The sequence below is a fragment of the Phallusia mammillata genome, chromosome 1 (assembly GCF_965637545.1).
Source record: "Phallusia mammillata chromosome 1, kaPhaMamm4.hap1.1, whole genome shotgun sequence".
NCBI lineage: Eukaryota > Metazoa > Chordata > Ascidiacea > Phlebobranchia > Ascidiidae > Phallusia > Phallusia mammillata.
The window spans coordinates 27,153,455-27,175,515 of NC_137252.1; the positions used below are offsets into that span (position 1 = coordinate 27,153,455).

Consider the following 22,061-nt stretch of genomic DNA (forward strand, 5'->3'; position numbering starts at 1 on the left):
ACTTGCGCTATTGGTATTTGCAGAATTGGTTAGAGTGTATTTACTCTGAAACTTAAAAGCCGCAATATGTATACAAATGCACGCGTTTCTACTTTGTAAAAAAGTCCTGCTATTGCATAAGCAGCATTAAAATCGTTACGCGATTAGCAAGGGTAAAACGTGTTACCTTTGTTGTAAAGTTATTTATATATTGCATGAAGAGCAGTTAGCCACACTTATGTTTGTTTGTTATATACTTGTTTGTTATATTTTAATGAATTTACTGTTCTTTAACAGCAAAATACTTCGGTAGCTTCTATTTAATGTGTCTGCCTCATCATAAATTTGCTGCTAAATGCAATATTTACTGCCCTGTAACAATCTGTGCCTAAACACGCCTATTACCCGAATGCGAAGTCAGAAGTCGGCGTACAGCTAGCAGAGACACCATGGTTGAGTCCCATGCGGACAGTGATCGCTCACACAATGGAAGTGATTCCCCACTTTTGCCTCAAAATGACTTTGGTATGTTTATACTTTTTTGTTTTATGTAATTACAACAAATAGCATTTTTCACTTTTACACATGTCTTATCCATCATTGTAAAGTGCTTTCATTTACTGTTGTTATTTTATGGTGTTTGAGTAAAAGTGTCTTAAATTATAAAACCTCAATAAGCCAGTAACTTGCAACACACTTACTGCATCTAAATGTTTTGAAAATACACTTTTTAAGACTGATGGTTGTAACAAGGCAAATTTACTTTTATCCTGTTTCTATTCTCTACTGACAACAAAAGAAAATTTCGGAAAAAAGGAGCCCTTTCAATCAACTGTCTAGCACTTGTATTATTCTGTCATTGTTAAACCACCCAAAAAGTTGGTTCAGTTGTTTCCAATCATTCATGTCTTCTTGGCTTTGTTGCAGTAGTGCACATTCTATCATGGTGTGTGTTTGCTCAGTTGTGCAAACTGCAAACTAAACTGTCCATTGAAGTGTAATCGTTAAAAGCCGTTCCAGTCATTTTTGCAAACATTGCAGATGAGGTAGTAGAAGCTAATTTGGCAGGTTTAAATTTTTATTATTAATAGCAGGAAATGCATTTTAATATAATAGTAATTTTTAAAGCAAATAAAATAATAAATAATGTATTAAAACTTGATTGAAAGGGTTTGCTATGTGTTTGTAACTACAACTGATTGGGCAAAATGATGATTGAATAAATATAAATACTTATTTTTGAGTACTATCATTACGCATTGTTTCATATTTTTCATCGACTTTGCACATACATAACATAAATCTCTATGAAACCGATGGAAGCCTGATCCTGAGATTCCTAGAAGTTGTTTAGTTTAATGACGCCTGCTAAAACAGGCTGTTACTTTGCCTTTATGCAAACTTTAGTCACTGCAAATGCAAGCAGCGATTGTAATAGCAATCCAGTTTTTAAATCAAGGCATGTTTTACCTTGCGTTGTTCTAAAGTTTAAGAGCATTGTTTTTGAGGTGATTTAAGTATTAAATATGTATTAAGTAATACTACTTTTAAAACCAATATACACACATTATTGCCATTCAATAGCTGACTCACAAAACACAATGCACGAATTTTGGTACTTTATAGTAGTACAATATCCTCCATATTTTAAAATACATTTTTATCAATAAATTTTATTAAATCACATTATTTTATAGCAGGTATTACGCAGATGTTTTCGTCAAGCATTGACAAAGGAACTCCACAAGAGCTGCTTTGTCAGGGCTACAGGAGGAATACCATAAAAACCTGTTTGTCATTCACTGTCACAGTGAGTATATGAGTAATTTTTATACCCCACCATCAACCTGTGAATTTCACAACACAATAACATTAACAACTGGTTGTGTGACAATATGTGACATTTTGTGTTTAATTTCTCACCGACCGGTAGAATCATTTTTACATGACTGTAGCTGATTGAAAATGTCTTGTCAAGTTGTCATCACTTGCCAAATTAGATGTCTGATATCCGTGGCTTGTATGCTCTGCTTGACAGTAGCCATGCCTCCAGTTTTGCTCTTTGGAACAGTAAAGCAAAAACATTATGCCAAGTAACTTCAGTACCAAGCCTGTATACTTTAAATTTAATCACTAATACCAAGCATTTTGGTTTCATTGTGAAGTTATTTTTGTGCATTTGATATGTCATGGAAAAAAGGTTTGCTTGTGTAATGCAAACAATGTCAAAAAAAATACCATCATTATGCTGCCAACCAGTATTTCTTTATTTGGAAATCTTTAAAATTTGCAAGTATGAAATGAATATAAACATATATATATATATATATAATAAAACATATGTAGAAAATATTGCAGTATATGTTTTATTGCATCAAAATGACAACCAATGTCATATATCAGTTGAACATGATTGACTTGTCCCATAAAATGGACAATTATCTTTTAATGGAAAAGGTTGATTTTATCTGTTATTGATCTGTTGAATATATCATGCTTGACAAACTGCAATCAATAAGATGCAATAATGAGAGATGCCCTGTCTTAGCAAGCTGCAAAATTTATGCGTGCTAATTGCTAACCTTGACTGTAAAAAGCATTGGGTCACTTGGGTTCAACAAAAATGATTTGTTTTATTTAACCATATTTTATACAATAAGCAGTTTGTTTGGTGAACTTTACATGCTGTGGGTTAATATCCTGAATATTGTTTGTTAAGCTTAGTGTTTGTTACAGACCTGATAATGGTTCACAGTTTTATTCAAAAATATAATTGTTTTAAACAGTGTAACTTCTATGTTCTTGAGTTTAAAACTGTTGTATTGCACCAGTGCACCATACTTCTTATATAACCAGGTGGTTAATGCTCTTCTGCAAGTTCTGCTGTGCACCTTTTTATCAATGTTTTATGTAACTGTGGTCATAAACGAGTGTAACTAATGTGGTCCCACATATCAATGATGATGGCATGCACATTTGCTGAAACATTTAAATTACAGCATGTCAATTTTTCTGTCTATTTGAGCTGTTATTTGCCCAATGAAACTTGAGCAGATCAGATCCATACATAGTGTTCCGAAATGTAACTTGTTTTTGTGCTGTTATGGATAACACTGATTAAAACTACTGTTGTTTGGTTACAGCTCTTCAGTGCTGGATTTCTGCAGCTGGTTTTCTATTGGAGACCGGATTGGAGATTAAAATGCACTCACACCAAAGCCACTTGCAAAGATATGACAGCAGTGTTATTGACCCTCGTGGACACGAAAGAGGTACATCAGCTATCTTGGTTTTAATAAATGCAGTCCAGACCAATTGTGGGGCATTGAATCACTTTCCATATGACATATGCTATATGTAAACAACACCCATTTTACCTAACAGGAAGAACTTGTTTGTGTTTAAAGCTAGGTGCATGTTGTTTCAAAAACAGTTTAGTTTAATCCGGTGTTTCTTGTCCCCAGTCTGTGAATATCTTGACACATTCGAAACTTTTTTTTAGTATTTAATAATGTAGATATGCACACTAAAATACCATTCAATGATTTGTTTGGGCATTTTTCATCCAAGGTGAAATGTTTTCTGTTCTGAATATATATATATGCTATGATCCACAGATTAGGCATAGACTCAAGTTCAGTAGGCATTTCATCAATTACTTTGATTTTAAGCTAACTTTAGCAATATGTTTTATCCTTCTCTGCACAACGGACTGCACTTGTTTTTGTTTACAGTGTGGGATATGTTTAATTTCCTTTAATTGTCTACAGTGCAGTGCAGGATAAGGTACCATTTTATATAATAGCTATTCATTATTTTGCAGAAATTTGTAGCCACCATCCAAATGATACCACAGGAGAAAGCCATGCTTATGGTGCGAGCCTACCCCAACAGGCTTTCACAGCTCAACAATGGGTATAAGTGAGTTTTTTTTCAAACTAAGGATTTCAAACATTTTTTTAGTTTGCCAATAGCTCATTTTAATTAATCCCAAACTGTGAATCTCTATGCTTGGGTGCAACTTTTTTCACTTTTGAAAAAAAATTGCCATTTAATTTCCTCTTAAAACAATCAAAAACATGTTGCACTTGCTACATATTTTCAATTTATTAAAAACTACATGTAATGTAGCAGTTATTTAATAACATACAAGAAAGATCATTTCATTGCCTTTTATCAAAGACTACAAAAGTTGCACTCCTTTTTCAATGAAGTATGCAGCAACTTGCAAGTTGAAAATGCATTAACAAACATTTTGGACCAAAACCTTTTTTTGCAGTACTTTGGCTACCCAGGACCTACTTGTCAGAGCATTTATCCACCATGATACACTCTACATATGGGATGAGAGTCTTCATGTAAGTTTTACCTTGCCTTGTGGTTTGACACCTGGATAATTTGGCATTTATTCCAACATTGTTACAAATTATAAAAACAATAATGACACCTGCTTAAATTCTTCCAAAAATGACACCTGGTTAAGTAGATTGTTTAAGTACTCAAATCTCAAGGAATTTAAATTTGTGTGAACGTGGCATAAGGTCCAATGCATGGTGGTATCCAATTGTAAATAGCCCTCATTTACAATAATTTACTATAGTGAAGAGTGTTTATACTTGTTTTAAAGTATTTATTTGCAATGCAGGCAATTCTGATTATTCGTGCATTAAATTTTGTTTGTTTACTGCTTGTCAAACTGTAGATTAGCATCAGTTGGCATATTTGCTGTAAACAACAAGAAACAAAAACAGCATTTTCTGTCACTATGAACTAAAATTGGCTGCACAAGCAACAACAATCTGTATCTTTTTTATTTCCAATGTCACATTAGCATTCAAATTCCAGCCAACTCAATTACTAACAACTAGAATGTATTAACAGACTTTCTGTCACCTTCGAAGTCTGGATAAAAGGGCGACACTGGAGCAAATCCATCAAAATTCGACTGCTGGCTTAAATGAGGCTGATGTAAAAAACAGATATGACTTGTTTGGCCCAAATGTTATCACTGTCAGAGTAAGTAGATTTTAACAAAACAGGAATAACCAGTTTTTTTTAGGTTTAATTAAGCCATAGGGAAAGGTATATTTTATATTTTTTGTAATCTGTATTTGGGAACCCATTGGCTTCTGCTGGAAGAAACAATTATGTTACATGTAACCACTGCATAGCAAAACAGAGTGTCAAATAATGTTTGTGGATAACCATTGAGATATAATACATGTAAATTGGCAACATATAGGAATTCTGCATTAGTAGTTTTCTATGCAGATTTCAAGTTATAGTATCACTGACTTAAACTGCTAAAAAATGGCACCTATATCTAGAGATGCAGGAGATATGATTCATTTGGGCTGAGACCGAATGTTCCGCAGTTTTGCCCAATAAATGTTGCCAAATCATCCAAATCATTTATTGTCATGCAACATTTGACATGAAAACATTTTTTCTGCTAGGCAAACAGTGGTGTTACACAACAGAATAGCTGTGTGTTCATTATCAGTTCTGTGGGGTTTAGGGTTGCCTCTACCATGGCAGACTGCCCAACGAGTCACTGAATTCGGTTTTGAGTGGGAAAAACAACAATGTTTCAAAAATCTTTAAAGTTAATGCATTTTTAGTTACAGCAATTTTCACGGATTGTGTTACCATTCTTAAGCAGGAAAGACATGTTTTATGCTTTAAACCTGTGTTCGTTAAAGAGTCGGTGTCAGCAAAATCGCAACAAATTATAACCTGAAAACCCAACCTTGATTAAAAATGCCCAACAAAAAGCCTTTTGAGATGAACATAATCAGATATTGCTCAACTGCTTTTTAAGGGGACAAACATTGGGGCTGGGTATTAACAACCTTTACTAGTTGCATGTAGATGCAAAGTGCTTTGTTTACTTTCAGATCCCGTCATACTTGTATTTGTTGATGTCTGAGATTCTAAATCCCTTTTACGTCTTCCAACTATTTGCTGTGATATTCTGGTGTTTCGATGAATACTATATCTATGCTACAGCAATTTTTATCATTTCCTTTTTATCTGCAATAACATCATTGATACAGGTAATGTAGTCCATTTTAAGCCATTGTAATGTTTACAGAAATATAGAACTTTTTAAAAATATACTTCGGTCTGATTTTTTTAAAATTTATGTGGTTTTGTGTGTAAAAAATATTAAAAAAATATTTTTCCAAAAGGATATCAAAAAATTCATTACACAATATGTGACATATAAATAAATAATTTAAGCACTAAAATACTGCTTTATGATATCTGGGTACAGTATGTTAAAAACTAATTGTTAATCCTTGATTGCTCTAAAGTCTAAACATAGTGATTTTCCAGGTTCGTCGTGAACGGGTCAGTCTTCATGACATGGTGAAATACCACAACGACATTACAATGAAGGTTCAAAGGCAAGACAATGGCGAAAACCTCACTAAAGATGTTTGGGGCAAGGAGCTGGTACCTGGTGACGTCATAGTCATACCGCAACATGGCGCTCAGTTGGCCTGTGACGTAGCGTTAGTGTCAGGTGAGGCACAACACAACAACAAGAGTGCTAGAATTAGACCTTATTGACTCCGTGTTTGAACACTTCGAAATACTTCTATCGGCCCGCACTTAAGAAAATGTCTTTGTATTCGGAGCCAGAAACCTCGTCATTCGGGATGCGTTTATTTTTCCATTTCTGTTAAATTCAAACGACTCCAGTTAATTTGTAGAAAAAGCTTGATTGGTTGCTAAGGTGCGATGATTGAACAAATTCCAAATGCAAAGCAAATGTCGGTTACGAGAAAAAAATGACAACTAAAATTTACAACAACATTTTTTTTAGCTACACTAGTTGTCCCGCTCCTAATGCAAGAACTACGATGCCGTTTTTGTTTAGCAATGTAAGCTGCTGCATTATTTGGAGCGCTAGACAGTGGTTTAGTAACTGTTTTGCGCTACTGATTGGTTTTGGGCAGGCATTATTTTACGGATAGTCTTCCAGAAAATTAGGAATGTTCGGTGAATGCAAATTTGTTACATTTTACCAGTAATTTTTCTGCAATTGGCTTCTACTAATGTGGTGATAGTATTAATGACATCCGCGGTTTATTTCTTGTGTGCAGCCTATGTAGCTGCAAAATAACTAAGAATCCGCCCTTGTTTTGCTTTAATGCGTCAATTGTAAAGGCAATGTTAAATAAAATGTTTTTTTTTGTAGGGACTTGTATAGTGAACGAAAGCATGCTGACTGGTGAGAGTGTCCCGATCACAAAGACTCCGTTGCCACGAGCTGAAAGTGAAATGCAAAATGTCTATTCAGCAGATCTGCACAAACGACACACGTTGTTTTGTGGCACCGAGGTTCTTCAAACACGGTAAGACTAAGCAAGAGATTAGAAGGGGTTTGTAAGAATATTTTGTCGAAAAGAACAACAACAAGAAATGGTTTTGGCCTGTTCGTCAAATCTTGCTTAAGGTAAATTAAAAACTAAAGACGACTTGTTGATTAAATATATTTCTTAAACCTGGTTTCAACGTTGTCGGAAGCGCCTATTGTTTTGTAAAATTATGTAGGTGGTACGCACGTAATCATACTGTACATCAAATTGTAGGAAATTCTACTGAGGTAAAAACTCCCAACAGACGAGTTTGCTAAACAGCTATAAATTGCGTAGAGAGCGTAAAAGAATATTTGAAAGCGGTTAGGGTTTTTTAGGGTCGGGTAGAGGTTTTATAATAAAAATAGCTATAAACTTTGTTTCTAACGCTACATTTTATTCCTAACCCTATTCTAGTCTCACTGTTAATTAAAATAATTGTGCTCTTTACGCCCTCTATCGATATTTAGCAAACTCAGTCTGTTGTGAGTTCTTGTTTTAGTAGCTCTTCCTACATGATTCGTGTTGGCGAAGTTTTCGAAAAAAAACTTTCAAAAATATTGAAAAGGGTCAAAAAACGGTAAAACCACTGCTGAAATGTGCAATTGGTCGACATATTTTGTACACATGTACATAACACCAGTGTTACCACTTGCGGTCGCCTTTTAAATTTTACGACACGTCACATTGCTTGTAGTTTTTACCCTGGCGAGCTGGTAAAAGGAGTTGTGGTTCGAACGGCATATCACACAGCCAAGGGTCAGCTCGTTCACAGCATACTGTATCCAAAACCGGTCGACATGAAACTACTGCGGGACGCCTACAGGTTTATCGGTGTTCTCTTCGGGATTGCAGTGTGTGGATTTATCTACACTGTGGTGACACAGGTGTGTGGCGATTGCATATTCAACTGTCTCTGTAACTAAAAGTATTTTTTACGAGCAGTTTTTGTACATTGATGAAATAGAATTCAAAAGTAATGTAAATATTCTGTTTTTTGTTTGTGTGCAAAACACTTAAGATTATAGGCATTTTAATGGGTGTAAAAAAACGTAAACAGTCTGGGACAAAGGTGGGCAACCTTTTTGCATATGCAGGCCAAAAAGCAGTGATATTTTGTGGAGGCGGGCCGCAATGATGTTCATGCAATAACATAGCAGTGTACGCAAAGTCAAATACACAATGATTTTGTCTTTGTACGTAACAATGCCTATTCTTAGTAATAAACTAATAACTATCACTATATACGGATCTGTTCATAAGTTTAATGGTGAAAATAACGGCCCAAATAGACGTAAAAAGCGACATGCTTTTGCATGGGCATGAGCATTTGCCGAAACGTTTGAACAATAAAGCATGTCGCTTTTTACGTCTATTTGGGCCGTTATTTTCACCATTAATGACTATCAAGTTTAATGTAACAACTCTTTGTTACAAAAATCGGATTTAACACATACATTCCGTCCGGCCGATCAAAATCAATACGTGTCGCGGGCCGCTGAAAAGTTGCTCGCGGGCCGCATCCGGATCAGAAAAAAAAACTGTTCATGAACTTTTTTATTCTTGACATACTGAACTCTCATTTGTAGGCGTTAAAGGGTGAAACGGTTAAAGACATTCTCTTCAACGCTATTGATCTAATTACAATCTCTGTTCCTCCCGCTCTACCACTTGCTATGACAATTGGAATCATTTACGCCCAACATCGTCTCAAGCAGCAAAGAATCCACTGTATCAGTCCACAAAGAATTAACATCAGTGGCCAGGTGAGTTTTCGAATGAAATAAAAATCGAAAAATTAAGCACTCATCATCATAATAGTAGAACCTTTATATGTGGGTATGCCGTGATCGATGGTTTACAGGAACGCTTCATGGCTGATCCCCGTTCTGAATTTGTGTTCATCTTAAAAGGGCCAAGTACTAGATTTCTTGTGCTACTGTGAAAAAAAACCTCGTTTTTCTTTCGGAAAGATCACACATTCCTAACCTCTCCAAACGCTAAGCTTTGATATTTACCTTTAAAGATTTCGCAAGGGTTAGGAACCGCTTGGTTAGAAAATATGCATTTGTTTCTGATATATGATCGAAAAGATGACTTGAAGCTTTCTGTCAGCACATTTTACCACTTTATGCTTCGCTAGCACATTTCAATTTGACTTGGTATGGTATTCTGTCGGCAACTAATCCCTCGGTTCAAATCTTATGTCGTTTGTCGGCCTTGCTGTTTACCACTTTTCGTTGTGCACTTTATAAAATAACAAATTGAATAACAGACCAACTAAAGATTAATCCAATTTAACCAGTAATAAGAAAGTAATTCTGATTTTTTCAATACTTTCTGTTGAATTTGACCAATTTACTGCAGGTCGACGTTGTAGCTTTTGACAAAACCGGCACCCTGACAGAAGACGGGTTGGACGTTGCCACTGTTGTGGCAGTGACACCTGCCACAGATGGTGCAGATGTCGCTAGTTTTGACAGCGAAATGTCACCGGAAAACGTTGCCACCGATCTCAACGATAGCATGCTCGGTTGCATGGCAACGTGTCACACTTTGACAACGATTGGTGGCGAATTGGCAGGCGACCCACTTGATGTGAAAATGTTTGAGGCTACTGGATGGGAACTAGTCGAACCTTCGGTATGATCAATTTTTATGTTATTTGTCAATGTTTTTTTGACTTTTATGGACCAAGGCATGTTATGAATCAAAAGATATAAGTGCTTGTTTGACTACTGCAATATAGCCTTGGGGTTGGAAATTCGGTATCCGACTTGGTATGGATAGAATGTGTACACATTACATGCATGGGTTTGTATATTGCCCTCTTCCGTCGTAAACCTATTTAAATCTCATGCCTTTCTCTGCATACCTCAGAAATTTTAGTTGAAGTTGTCAATATTTAACCAAGGGCAAGAGTCAAATGCCTGTGTGACGTAAGTGGTGGTAATAACTGAACGATGTTTTAAATCAACGATTTACCTTAGGCAAGCTGTCCCTTATGCAACCTATGCAACTGCCAACTGGTATTACCAAAAGTGAAACCAGGGTGGTCCAACTATAGCTACTGTAATCGAGTTGATGATTGTTTACGGAAAGTGCTTGCGGGTCGCACAAAAGCCAACGGTTTGGACCACGCTGCGTTAAGCCTTACACTCACAATCTGCCCGATAGCTCTGACAGCAAGTGGAAAGTGTCAGTTAACATGCATATCTTGGCATGTTTCTTTTTTGTAACGATATAGAAATGGTTTAGCGAAAGGCACGTCTGGGCCCAGTAAACACCAAATTGTTACTGATAAACGTTTCTCGAATTAGGGCCTTCTGAGAAACGTGCTAGATTAAATCAGTTGAATTTTAATAACCCATCAAGGACATATTTGCATGTTTATACTTACATAAAATAAAATATAACTACATGTACCAAATCTAAGGGAGATCTTGCTTTTAAACATTTGAACCTAAAAATATACTTTTAAACTTACAAATTTCATCGCCTGTATGTGTCAGAGTTTCGTTGTTATTTTGTGACCACATTGTTCTTTGAACGAAGGTCGCCGATTCTGAGAAATACGACCAACTTCATACGACGTACGTGAAACCACCAAAGACTAACACTGGAAATACAGCTTGCGTAAGTAAACCTTCCATTGTGAAAATAGTCCAAACTTATTTGTGCTGGGCTAGTTTTTGTGAAATGTAATAGAAAAAGACAAAATTAAGTTCTGACAAAAATGCAAAGTTTTACTGGTCTTTGTGAATTTGTAATTTTCCTTTGTACAAGTTAAACCTTATATACAACGCTTATGTACTAATTTTGTGCCACCTGTATATTAAACCCTGAATACATCTCATATTGCTTTAACTGGTCTGAAACATGTCCGCTTTGATTCTGTTTTGTTTGGTTCAAAAAGGTTTTTGTACATCAACGTTTTTGTTTCACAGGTCGAAGATCCAGACTTACGAAACATCGGCATCACACGTCAGTTTCCATTCTCGTCTTCGCTACAGCGAGCAAGCGTCATCGTGAAACCGATGTCGTCTGGACCACGTGACATGGTGGTCTACGTCAAGGGAGCGCCAGAAACTGTTGCGCAGATGTGTCTTCCTACATCGTTGCCCTCCGACTTTCAGAAAGTGCTAACGGTAAGGTAAATTGATCAAGGCAAAATTTTATTCCAGAATATAGTTTTAGTACTGAGGCTTATTTTTTCAAAATCTTAAACAGATTTGCTTTCTTTTACTATAAAAGGTATGTTTTAAGTGAGTTTTATCGTTCTATTTCATTTATGTCCTGTTTTAATTTAAACGTTTTACTGTATTTTTGACTTTTAATGTGTCTATTGCAATGCAAGGTTTTCGAAATCCGGTGTTACGTCTATAATTTGTGAAAGAAGCTACCTGCGTGTGTGATATTTGATGCTGTGCTTTCACTTTTTCAAAAAAGCACGCTTATTTTGTGCATATGTGGGCATAATTTTTTACTCTTGTAATTTTTCCTTTTGGTGTCTTGTAGACCTGTTTTTCTTGTGCGTATTATAAAACGAAACCTAAATTGCACATTCTGATTTCAGTCATCAACTGTTTAATATATTTATTACCCTCATAGAAATACACCAAGCAAGGATTCCGCATGATTGCCATGGCAACGAAAAAGTTAACGATCACGTGGCCCAAAGCACAGAAGATTGAACGAACTGTGGTGGAAAGCGAACTCACATTTCTCGGTCTCATGGCTCTGCAAAATAAACTCAAACCCGAATCCACAAGTAAATCAATATTTTCCAATTTATAACTTTTATACAGGAAGTATGTTTAAATAAAAAATAATGCCTCTTTATCAAATCTGACAATTTGAAACTTTCTTTTGATGAAAAGAAATAATAAACGTTGCCTAATTAGAATTTTACAGTTACAATTTTGTTTCTCTATATGTGTTACGTTACGTGGCAAATTGGAATGTTCAGGCAAATGTTAGCAAATTATTTAGTCAGTTACCTATTTTAGTTATGTAGGATTCCTGTGGTAAAGATACTTTATAATGCATCTAAAATGAAAAAAATAAAACGTTAAATATTTTCTTTAAAACTTCTCAATGAGGTAAAAAATTCAAAACCTCCTGAACTTGGACTTTTAAATAATGTTAAACAAAACTGTTCACTTCACAATTTTGATCTTTCGCTGTGATAAACCCAATAAATATCAAACAATATCATTTGATTACCAGAGGGACTACAAGTTCTTCATGCGGCAAACATACGCACATTGATGGTGACTGGCGACAACATCCTTACGTCGCTAAGTGTCGCTAGAGAGTCGCGTATGGTTCAGCCACATGACGAGGTTTTACTGGCGAGCACAACTCCACCAGATGGACACCAAGGCGCCACTTTAACTTGGACATCGTCTGGTTGTGCCAAGTCGAAAAAACAATGGAAAAGCAACGGCAGCTCAACAACGTAATGAAAATCCTTATTTAGTGAATGTTCCCAACATTTTTTGACGAATTCCTCCCTCAACAATTCAAAACATTTTCATTCCTCACCAATAGATTACATAGTAGATGCTTAACCATACAAAGATAATTCATTTTTGCCTTTTATAAACTTCACAGATTTTATTTCTAGAGCTAAAATGTGTGTTTGCACATCACATGTACAAATTAAAGTAAATTTCTCTCCTGAAAAAAAAATTAAATACTTCACTTTGGAGGAATTCTTTCCTGGTTGGGAACCAGTGCCTTAACTGTTTTTGTGATGAGTTTAGATTTTTGAAGAACATTGCAATTTAGGTTGTCTTAAACCTACTTTCAAATTTTTTTTTTAATTTGCCGACAAAAGATATTTCCATCTTCAGTCAAGTTTTGTATCTCTTGTGATTTGTGACGGGGCATTGGACTTTCACATTTTTGGGCAAAGTCTAAGTCTGATAATTTTTTTCAAACTTTAATCACAATTTATAATTCATAATCACCCTTAGTATTGAAGTGTCATTTACGAAATTAAAAGATTCGCTAGAGAAATGTCAAAACAAAAAATAAATTAAACCGTACTTGGTTCTGTAAAACTGCAAGTCCACGTCCAATGCCCTGGTTTGTGTACCTAAGTTTGTGTAAATTTGTATTATTACGATGTTGCTAAAATTTATTGCAATCAAATGACCTTTCAAACAGGGGTTTTGTTAAGCTAAGGGTAATTTACCCCCAGTGATTAAATTTACCCATGATTAGCAAGCAAACAAATCTTGCCGATAAGAATGTTAGAAAAACTTTGGGTGTGTATATTATTACTAAATGAGCCAAAACAGTTAACAGGTCTGTGGGATAAGCTGAGTCATCCATTTAGTTCTTGGTACTGAGTGTCTATTTTAATGCGCTTAACAAAAAGTTATGCAATACTAATGATGAGCAACATTCGTCCAATGCCCTGGTTTGTGTACCTAAGTTTGTGTAAATTTGTTTTGTGTAAGGTTTGATATTAGATTTAACGCATTCCTATCCCTACACTGACAGGTATAAATTTGTCATTGGCGAAGGTCCAGGCAAACTAGCGTAAGGTTTTCTGTTGTTGGTTTAACTCTGCACGTATCTTATTGCTAATAGCCTGTGTTCTGCACAGCATGTACACGTTTTTAATGTTGCTGTGTTTGACTTTGCATAAAAAGCTCCGCAAGCATGATTTTGATTATTGTAACCTACAATTTCTTGACTATTTGATTGAGTTTTAGAAACTTTTGCATTTTTAACCCAGCATTAACACATCATCACTTGTTGCACCAACCGACTTGCGTTTTGCTTTGTTACTGAGTTGAACACGAATTTCACCTAAAACGCACCTGTGCAAAAATCGGGAGATTACAAAATAATAGCTTAAGAATACTCAAGCTTAAATTTTATCGTTTTATTCCAGCAATTCGCCTTCGATTTCATCCGAAGAATTGTCATCTGACCCGTCTTACGTTTCCGTTGCCATGGAGGTAAGTCACGTAACATTTTTTTCAAATCTGCCTCTGTGTTACCTTCAAAACTTTGTGGGTATTAATCTGCCCATGCCCTGATGTAATACATAGCAAAAATTTTTTTATTTTTTGAAGGACCATACTATTTTTTATTTGTATATTCCGCCATAAGTATAATTAAGTAAGTAAATATATTTATTTTGCGCTCTTTTCCACATAAGCCATTTTTTGTCTCGGTATATAGTTTTAGTACAGCAAACTAACTAAAATTATTTACATAAAACAGACAGGTCAAAATGACTAATTAAGGCAACTACCATAATTGCATAACCAAAAACACAAACTGATTTAAGTATAATCAAAGCTTCAATTAAGTGTCATTTTAGTTGAGTTGCCGTTTCGGCATGTACTTATACCAGCATCAGTGGTAATTAAGCATCTAAAATGTTTCTACTTTTCGCGCAGAATCAGGAAAATTGGCATCTTGCCGTTTCAGGATCAGACATGGAAATCATCAAAACTTATTTCCCGGAGTGGGTGGATGTGATTGCAACGAAAGGTAGTTGGTAGCTTTAAGATCTAAGTTTGTGGCATGTTTACCAAAGTTGTGAGGTGACAAATCCCAATTTTTTTGCTATTTTTATTGTTTACAAATTTTCAGCAAAATGTAAACTTCTTTGATTTTTCCAAAATCGGCAAAAATGTCCGATTTATTAACTTCGATTTGTGAATGAATTAACGAACACTGTCAATTTGATCACCGCATATTAGTTTGTGATGGTTGAGATGACCCCTCTCGCTAAAAAAACAACGTTAGTTCTGCTATGTTGAATGTTGAAGTAGAAAACTTTGGTAAAACGTAAACCTTGTTTTACTACAAACGATCGAAATATTTGCTTTGGAGTCCTTGCGCAAAAATGTTATGAAAAAATCCTCTCCAGACTTCACACAGACTGTATTAAACAGAAGTGCAATTGGAGTTAAACATTTATTTTTGTATGGTCGTGACTTTGGTTGATTTCAGGTACTGTGTTTGCGCGGATGTCACCAGAACAGAAGACAGATTTAATGGAAGATTTGGAAGAAGTCGGTTATCACGTGTGTATGTGTGGGGATGGGGCAAATGACTGTGGTGCGTTGAAGCGAGCTCATACTGGCATCTCTTTGTCGGAATATGAGGTTAGTGTTGATGATTATTACGATGTTGCTAAAATTTATTGCAATCAAATGACCTTTCAAACAGGGGTTTTGTTAAGCTAAGGGTAATTTACCCCCAGTGATTAAATTTACCCATGATTAGCAAGCAAAAAAATCTTGCAGATAAGAATGTTAGAAAAACTTTGGGTGTGTATATTATTACTAAATGAGCCAAAACAGTTAACAGGTCTGTGGGATAAGCTGAGTCATCCATTTAGTTCTTGGTACTGAGTGTCTATTTTAATGCGCTTAACAAAAAGTTATGCAATACTAATGATGAGCAACATTCCGAACAAAGTCCTGATTTACCGTTACCACGTAAGAATTACAGCTGGTTTGTTATCAATACGAGAAATGAAAAAATGTGTCCACTGACTCATTGTTACGTGACACATACGTGAGATACCAACATACGAAATAAAAATTTAACATAACGGTGTGAATCTGGGCGCAAACCCAATTTCCAGTTTTGACACCTTTTTTGAAAAAATCTCTTTAAACGCTTCATAATTGGTGGTTTATATACTTGTGATGCACCGAAGTTTCCATTGGCCGAATATGCCGTTTTATTAATGTTTCGGTTTTGGCCCAACTGATATTTACAGTTTTTCAAATCGATCGTTTGAAAATTCGTTAATTAACTAATCGTTGTCTATACAAGATTTCAATAATAAGACAGCGCCAGACGGGTTTATACTAGAGATGTACCGAATATTCGGTTTGCCGAATTTATTCGGCCGAATCGATCATTTTTGCAAAGATTCGGTTTCGGCCGAATAATTTGTTGCGATTCGGCCGAAACCGAATCTTTTACGAACACAAATTTAATGCGTTAAACGTGTCTTTTCTGCTTATTAAGGTCCACGCAATCTTTGAAAAGGCCAAACATAACGAAAATTGCGTCAATGTTTATCCTTTTCAACACATTATCGTTTTCCCCACGGTAGTCAAAAAAATTAGTAATTCATTGGCAGGTTGCCAATCATGCTTAAGGCAATTTTAAACCCCACAGAACTGCAATAAGGACGAAACACAACTATTTTGCACTGGCTGCCTGGTAGATAAACATTTTTTCACGTCAAACGCGTAGCGTACGACTTCGCGTGACGTCATAAATGATTCGGTTGATTCGGCCGAATTTATTCGGCAAAACCGCCGAATATTCGGTTTCGGCCGAATCGAAATTAAGCCGATTCGGTACATCACTAGTTTATACACAGAATTTTCTTGATCTGATTTTAATGACCCTGAATCGTCGCAGTTGCCTTACTTAAAAGGAGATTTAAATAATAAGAAAATATTTACTTCAACACAAAGTTATCAATCACTAATTTTTACTAACACAACGTTTATGTTCAGGCCTCAGTCGCCGCACCCTTTACATCTCACACTGAGCTGGGAATTGGTTGTGTTCCCACTTTAATCCGCGAGGGTCGAGCCGCGTTGGTGACGTCATTCGGCATGTTCAAGTTCATGGCTCTGTACTCAATCATCCAATTTTGCTCGATCACGCTCCTCTACAATGACGTGAGCAGTTTTAGTGACTTACAGTTTCTCTACGTGGATCTGATCATTATTGACCTCGTTGCCATCACTATGTCAAGAAATCACGCACACAAGTGAGTCTGATTCGTTGTGTACATGAGTGAATATTTAAGTTTGATTTATAAAAATATTAACAGAGTTGGATAGAGAACGATGTTTTTCAAATCAAGTTTAATCAACAACAAAAATTCAAAAAAGATATTTCACCTATGAGTACATCGCCAGCCTGCAAATTCTACAAACAACATTTAAATCAGGTTAAAATCAACACACCACGGAAAAAAAACTTAAAAAGTGTTAGACAAAAAAAACGCATTAGACAAAGTCGTAAATTAAAAGTTTTGCGTTTAGTGGGCTGTGGGTGAACCAGTAGATTAAACTGTTGGAGGATATCTAGCTATTATGTCAGTAGTTCCAAAACTTTTTTAACTAATACCACCCTTGATATTTCAAAATATTTTCATTTCTCCCTAATATACAACACAGTAGATGCTAAACCATACAAAACAAACATGTTTTTAAATTTGGGTCTTTCCTTAACTTCACAGGATATATTTGAGCTTAAGTGTCTATTTACAAACACATAAAAATTAAAAAAAAATCCTCCCATAAAGTTTTAAAATTACTCCCCGGTTTGGGAACCATTGCAATGTGTTTCAATTTGCATTTGAACTGCACTACGTGTTTGAATTTGCAAGTTTGAAGCACTCTTTCCTATCGGTTGGATAAACCAGCGTTAGACAAAAACACACTAAAACAAATACGGACGAAAACAAAGTGTGCCCTCTTCAAGTAAAGGGGGCCATAATAACGCATTTAATGTGTTCTTTGCAGACATCTTTACCGCAAACGACCCCTATCCAGTTTAGTGTCACTCGAAATGCTGACCTCACTGATGGGGCAAATCGTGTTCCAGCTTGCATTTCAAGTCGCCATTTTCTTCTGGGTGAAGGACCAATGTTGGTTTACCAATCTTCCACCAGCCAACGGTAAGTGGACAGTAATACAAATCCTTCAAAGGCAATTTTACGAATTTCAACTTTGTGTGTGAATACGTACAGCATAGTCTTTTTGCCAGGCATATTTTATAATCTTTCTTTTTTACTCAACCGACAATGGTATATAACCAGGGTTGCCATCGGCATGGATCCCAAAATAAGGACAACTGAAAAATTGAATTTTCGTATAAAACGAACAAACGTTTTTGAACAATTTACAGGAGCCATGACATGTCGCATGCCATATTTTTTGCCAGAAACAACCTGTTCCAGCAACTCATTGTTCGTAGAAAATACTTCTCGTATCTCACGACAGCTCAGGTCTATAGGTTTACTTTTACTTGCAGCAGGGACTGGACTTGTAATTGTTGAAAAAAAGACAAAACGACTCAAATCAAAAACAAGGCAATTTCTTAGAAATAAGGACATTAAACAGTATGTGGATTTTCTACCGGGGCATTATCTTATGAAATGATGTTTTTTTACAGTGGCGAACGCAACATACAACGCAACGACCTGTCCACAAGTGAACAATATTCCAGACCAATCGCAGGTAAATCTTATTGCTTATTGTAATTCCAGCGTTTCAAACTATATTATGTATTGCCCAAAAAATAAAAATACAAACGATTTTGTGATAATTTTTAAGTTAAGCTGTGGAATGTCGTTTAAGTAGCAACAAACGCAGGCGTTTAACTTTTTAAACGCCTGAAAATACAAAGTATGCGTTTTGTGCAACTTAAATGGCAGTTTCATCCCAGTGAAGTATTAAATATTAGCGGGTCTAGAATGGCGTAGACCAAACTGATTAAAACTGTATATTAAGACAAGCATTTGAAATACTTTGGTAAAGCAGCAACACGCCTGGCGTTAACGTTTGTTATGTACTTGGGATGTGTAACGTAAAAAAGTATGTTTTTTTATGTATGCTCAAAGAAAGAGTGCCCAATCAAGCAAAACAGTAAATTTACAATACCTGCGCCTACAGATTGAAAACGATCAAAACGTCGTGCTCTATCAGACCACAGTTGTTTTCTTCCTCTCCTGCTTCCTATACCTGAGTGTATCAGTTGCCTTTTCGCGCGGAAAACCCTTCCGTACTTCATTCTACAAGAACTACGCCTTTGTGGTGAGTCTTCTGTTCCTGGTAGCCTGCAATCTCTTCCTCATGTTCGGCGCACCACTGCCTCTAGCGGATTTCATGCAAATAAGGGTAATCCCCGATACCATGTTCCTTATTTGGATCGTGGTGTTTTCGGTCGGCCATTTCGTCGTCTCGGTCTGCTTCGAGGTAGGTTTTGTGGAGCGCCCTCTCGTGTGGGAGTTTTTGCGCGGGACTCGTCTGTACAGGGCGTGCCAACGCAAAGAGAACAGGCGCTATGTGACCATACAACGGTGTCTAAGGGACACTTCCGGCCACGAAGGATTGACGCCTTTTCCGTTTCCGGTACGAGACAAGGTGTTAGTTTCCGAAGTTTTTACACCGACCCCTGTTCATGTCAAAACTCGCTTATAGCGCCACTTTACCTTTTTGCCCCATAATGTTCCAGATTTGCCGATTTTGAGTTCGGTCGTAGTTTTTGTGTTTCCGAAATGAAAAAAGACTGACACAACATGTTTTGAAATATAAACTTTTTAAACTCTGCTCTTTTATCGTGCATCGAGAACAAAATACCAAAAATATTGTTTTTTTATTTTTACATTTAAAAAATCACATAAAAAAACAGCACATGCGATACAAAAATGGGACACGTCTGCAAATTTAATGATTTTGTAAAACAATAATTTTCAACAAACCATACTTACATTGTACATTTAAAACTACGGTTTAGCTCAAAAAGTGTCTAAAACGAAACACATCACTGGACTGTAATAATTAGTACCTGATTGATGTATGAGTTTTTTTTACAATGGAGTACGTATACGATTGAATTAAGCATTGCATTGTCCTGCTTACTAATGTATTATTATTAATTTAGTTGTTTGATTAATTCTTGTCAAACAGGCCCTGAATTACGGATGTACTGCTATTGAGCAGTACAAATTCATGTACTCTAACAATAGCTAAATTCCCGTTTAATAGCTGAATTTTCCCATTACTGAATTATTGGCTGTCTGATCTTCTTCCGTATTTTGCTGTTACGTATTAATCTGCTATTGTCGCCAAACAATGCAAACATGGCAATGGTTGCATATGTTATAATAGCTGTGATGCCTCCTATGCCAATGAAGCTAACTATTTTGTTTTAACCTCCAGTGCATTTTTGCTCTATGCATAATAGCACTGGGGAACATAGCAGACGTTTCACAAGTCTGGGAATTTCTGGTAAACCTCGGTTAATCCGGACCCGATTGGGCCAAAAAATGTCTAGATTAGATCTGAATTAACCGATGACGATTAGTTGAAGCTCTATCACATTTCAAATCATTTGTACCTCGAGTTTTATCAAAATTAACCAAGGTTTGCTGTGTGTGGTTACGTCTGAGATTAATCGGTTTACATAAGGTATTCGTCCACGCCTGAAAGTCCAATCTTGATCAAAATGTTTTCGCTTTTTATGTCAAATGCTGCAGTCAATGACTTTTTGTTGTTGAATAAAAATCAAAATCCTTATTTTAAAAGTAATACCACACCACATTTTACAGATTTGTCCAACAATCATTTTTTTCAGAACAAATTATTTAACAGTGTCTTTAAGTAGCATAAAAAATTCTAAGTTTTCACCAAAATATGTAACAACAATCCCAATTTTTTTCTGTACATTATACTGATACTCGTTTTGTGATGTTGTTCTAGTTGATGTTAGCTTTTATTGTTTAGGACATGTAAATACGCAAACAAATTCATTGCTTAATGTATTTTTGCTTGCTCGCTATTATTGCTTTATTGATTTGCCTCGTTCATCTGAAAAGCAGCTAGCTATGGAACTAAGTTTCAGTGTGTATCAAGGTTAGCCATGTGTTAACTGTTTTGTTTATCAACTGCTGGGGTTCATTTGTCACTAAACATGGTATTATTCATTATTGTTCAATATTACACTTTCATTACATCAGGTATCTATGCAGTTTTCGCCAATTTTCATTATCAGTTTTGACATTACGCGCCTGAACCTGTGTTGTAATTTTAACATGCTTGATTTGTGAATCGATTGCTTTCACCCAGTGCTAATTGTAACCAGTCAGGAAAACCGTTTTAGCGTGACAGTTTTTGGCTGGCATTTATGTTAAGCCGAACACATGAGAAACTGCACCGTGCCCTTTCAAATCAATCCACAAATAGGATTGTTCAAAAATATAAACAAGCTATTGCATTGGATATGTCGATGAATAAGTGTGTCTCAAGCCAATTCGACTTCCTGGGCAGCTGCTGGGTGAACGGTGCCACCTTACACGCCCATGTGGTAAGCTTCCGTATGTTGGATATAAAGCTTGCATTAAATCAGTCGGACAGGAAACCAAACTGCTGTTATTTTTGGAATGTTGTGAACAAAGGCAAGTCCCCATAGTTGTTCAGCCTTTTTTGTTGATTGTGGAAAGTAATTGCTAAGTGATGCGGAAAAAACAATACTGAGCTCCACTGAACGGTAATTCGAATTTCCAAGGATTGGGTAAACTTGTTGCTGTTTGTGTAACATAAGTACCGCTTAATGGCTTCTTTACGCTTTTCCCGCGCAGTTTGAGTTTAAATATAACAAACAAACAAACATCGAAGCGTGTTTCGCAACAGACGGTGGAGTATTTTTTAAAAAAAAGCTGTTTGGTACTGACATTCCTAAAAGGAGGAAGTTCTACAATACAGGATATGGAAGTCGTCTTTATTTGTTGGGGGTTTAGGGGCTTTGGTTCAGCTATGTTCAAGTTTTATTACCATTAGTTTGGTGTCAGATAAACAGTTGGAAGCAAACTTTCTTTTCATACTTAACGAACATTTTCGTATCACGATAATGTATAGTCTGCCCAATTTTGTGATCAAATCAAAGCTTAAACACTGCAGGCCTTCAAAACCGAAACTGAAA

The 22,061-nt window shown here is 36.0% G+C and overlaps 1 protein-coding gene across 4 annotated transcripts; it reads left to right on the forward strand.

Annotated features, from left to right (window-relative positions):
- Window positions 1-255: 255 nt before the first annotated feature.
- LOC145236671 (polyamine-transporting ATPase 13A3-like) lies at window positions 256-21,194 on the forward strand. Of its 4 annotated transcripts, none has more exons than XM_080099673.1 (24): window positions 256-504; window positions 1,677-1,789; window positions 3,123-3,251; window positions 3,803-3,900; window positions 4,259-4,337; window positions 4,861-4,995; window positions 5,877-6,035; window positions 6,319-6,508; window positions 7,187-7,343; window positions 8,044-8,233; window positions 8,936-9,112; window positions 9,714-9,989; window positions 10,902-10,982; window positions 11,294-11,494; window positions 11,958-12,117; window positions 12,576-12,807; window positions 13,860-13,898; window positions 14,257-14,323; window positions 14,771-14,864; window positions 15,330-15,484; window positions 16,862-17,121; window positions 17,882-18,036; window positions 18,534-18,598; window positions 19,034-21,194. In XM_080099673.1, the coding sequence occupies exons 1-24, from the start codon at window positions 429-431 to the stop codon at window positions 19,559-19,561; spliced, it is 3,816 nt and encodes a 1,271-aa protein (XP_079955799.1). In that variant the 5' UTR covers window positions 256-428; the 3' UTR covers window positions 19,562-21,194. The 4 variants fall into 4 exon arrangements, with proteins under 4 accessions (XP_079955799.1, XP_079955803.1, XP_079955800.1 ...); XM_080099677.1 differs by having other exon boundaries at window positions 3,803-3,894; XM_080099674.1 differs by having other exon boundaries at window positions 1,680-1,789.
- Window positions 21,195-22,061: the final 867 nt, after the last annotated feature.

Bases quoted from the DNA above. Each gene is read 5' to 3' on its own strand.
- LOC145236671 (XM_080099673.1), top strand. From the start codon at position 429: ATGGTTGAGTCCCATGCGGACAGTGATCGCTCACACAATGGAAGTGAT. The intron at 15,485-16,861 runs GTTAGTGTTGAT...GTTTATGTTCAG, and splicing joins TCTCTTTGTCGGAATATGAG to GCCTCAGTCGCCGCACCCTT. The intron at 17,122-17,881 runs GTGAGTCTGATT...TGTTCTTTGCAG, and splicing joins TCAAGAAATCACGCACACAA to ACATCTTTACCGCAAACGAC.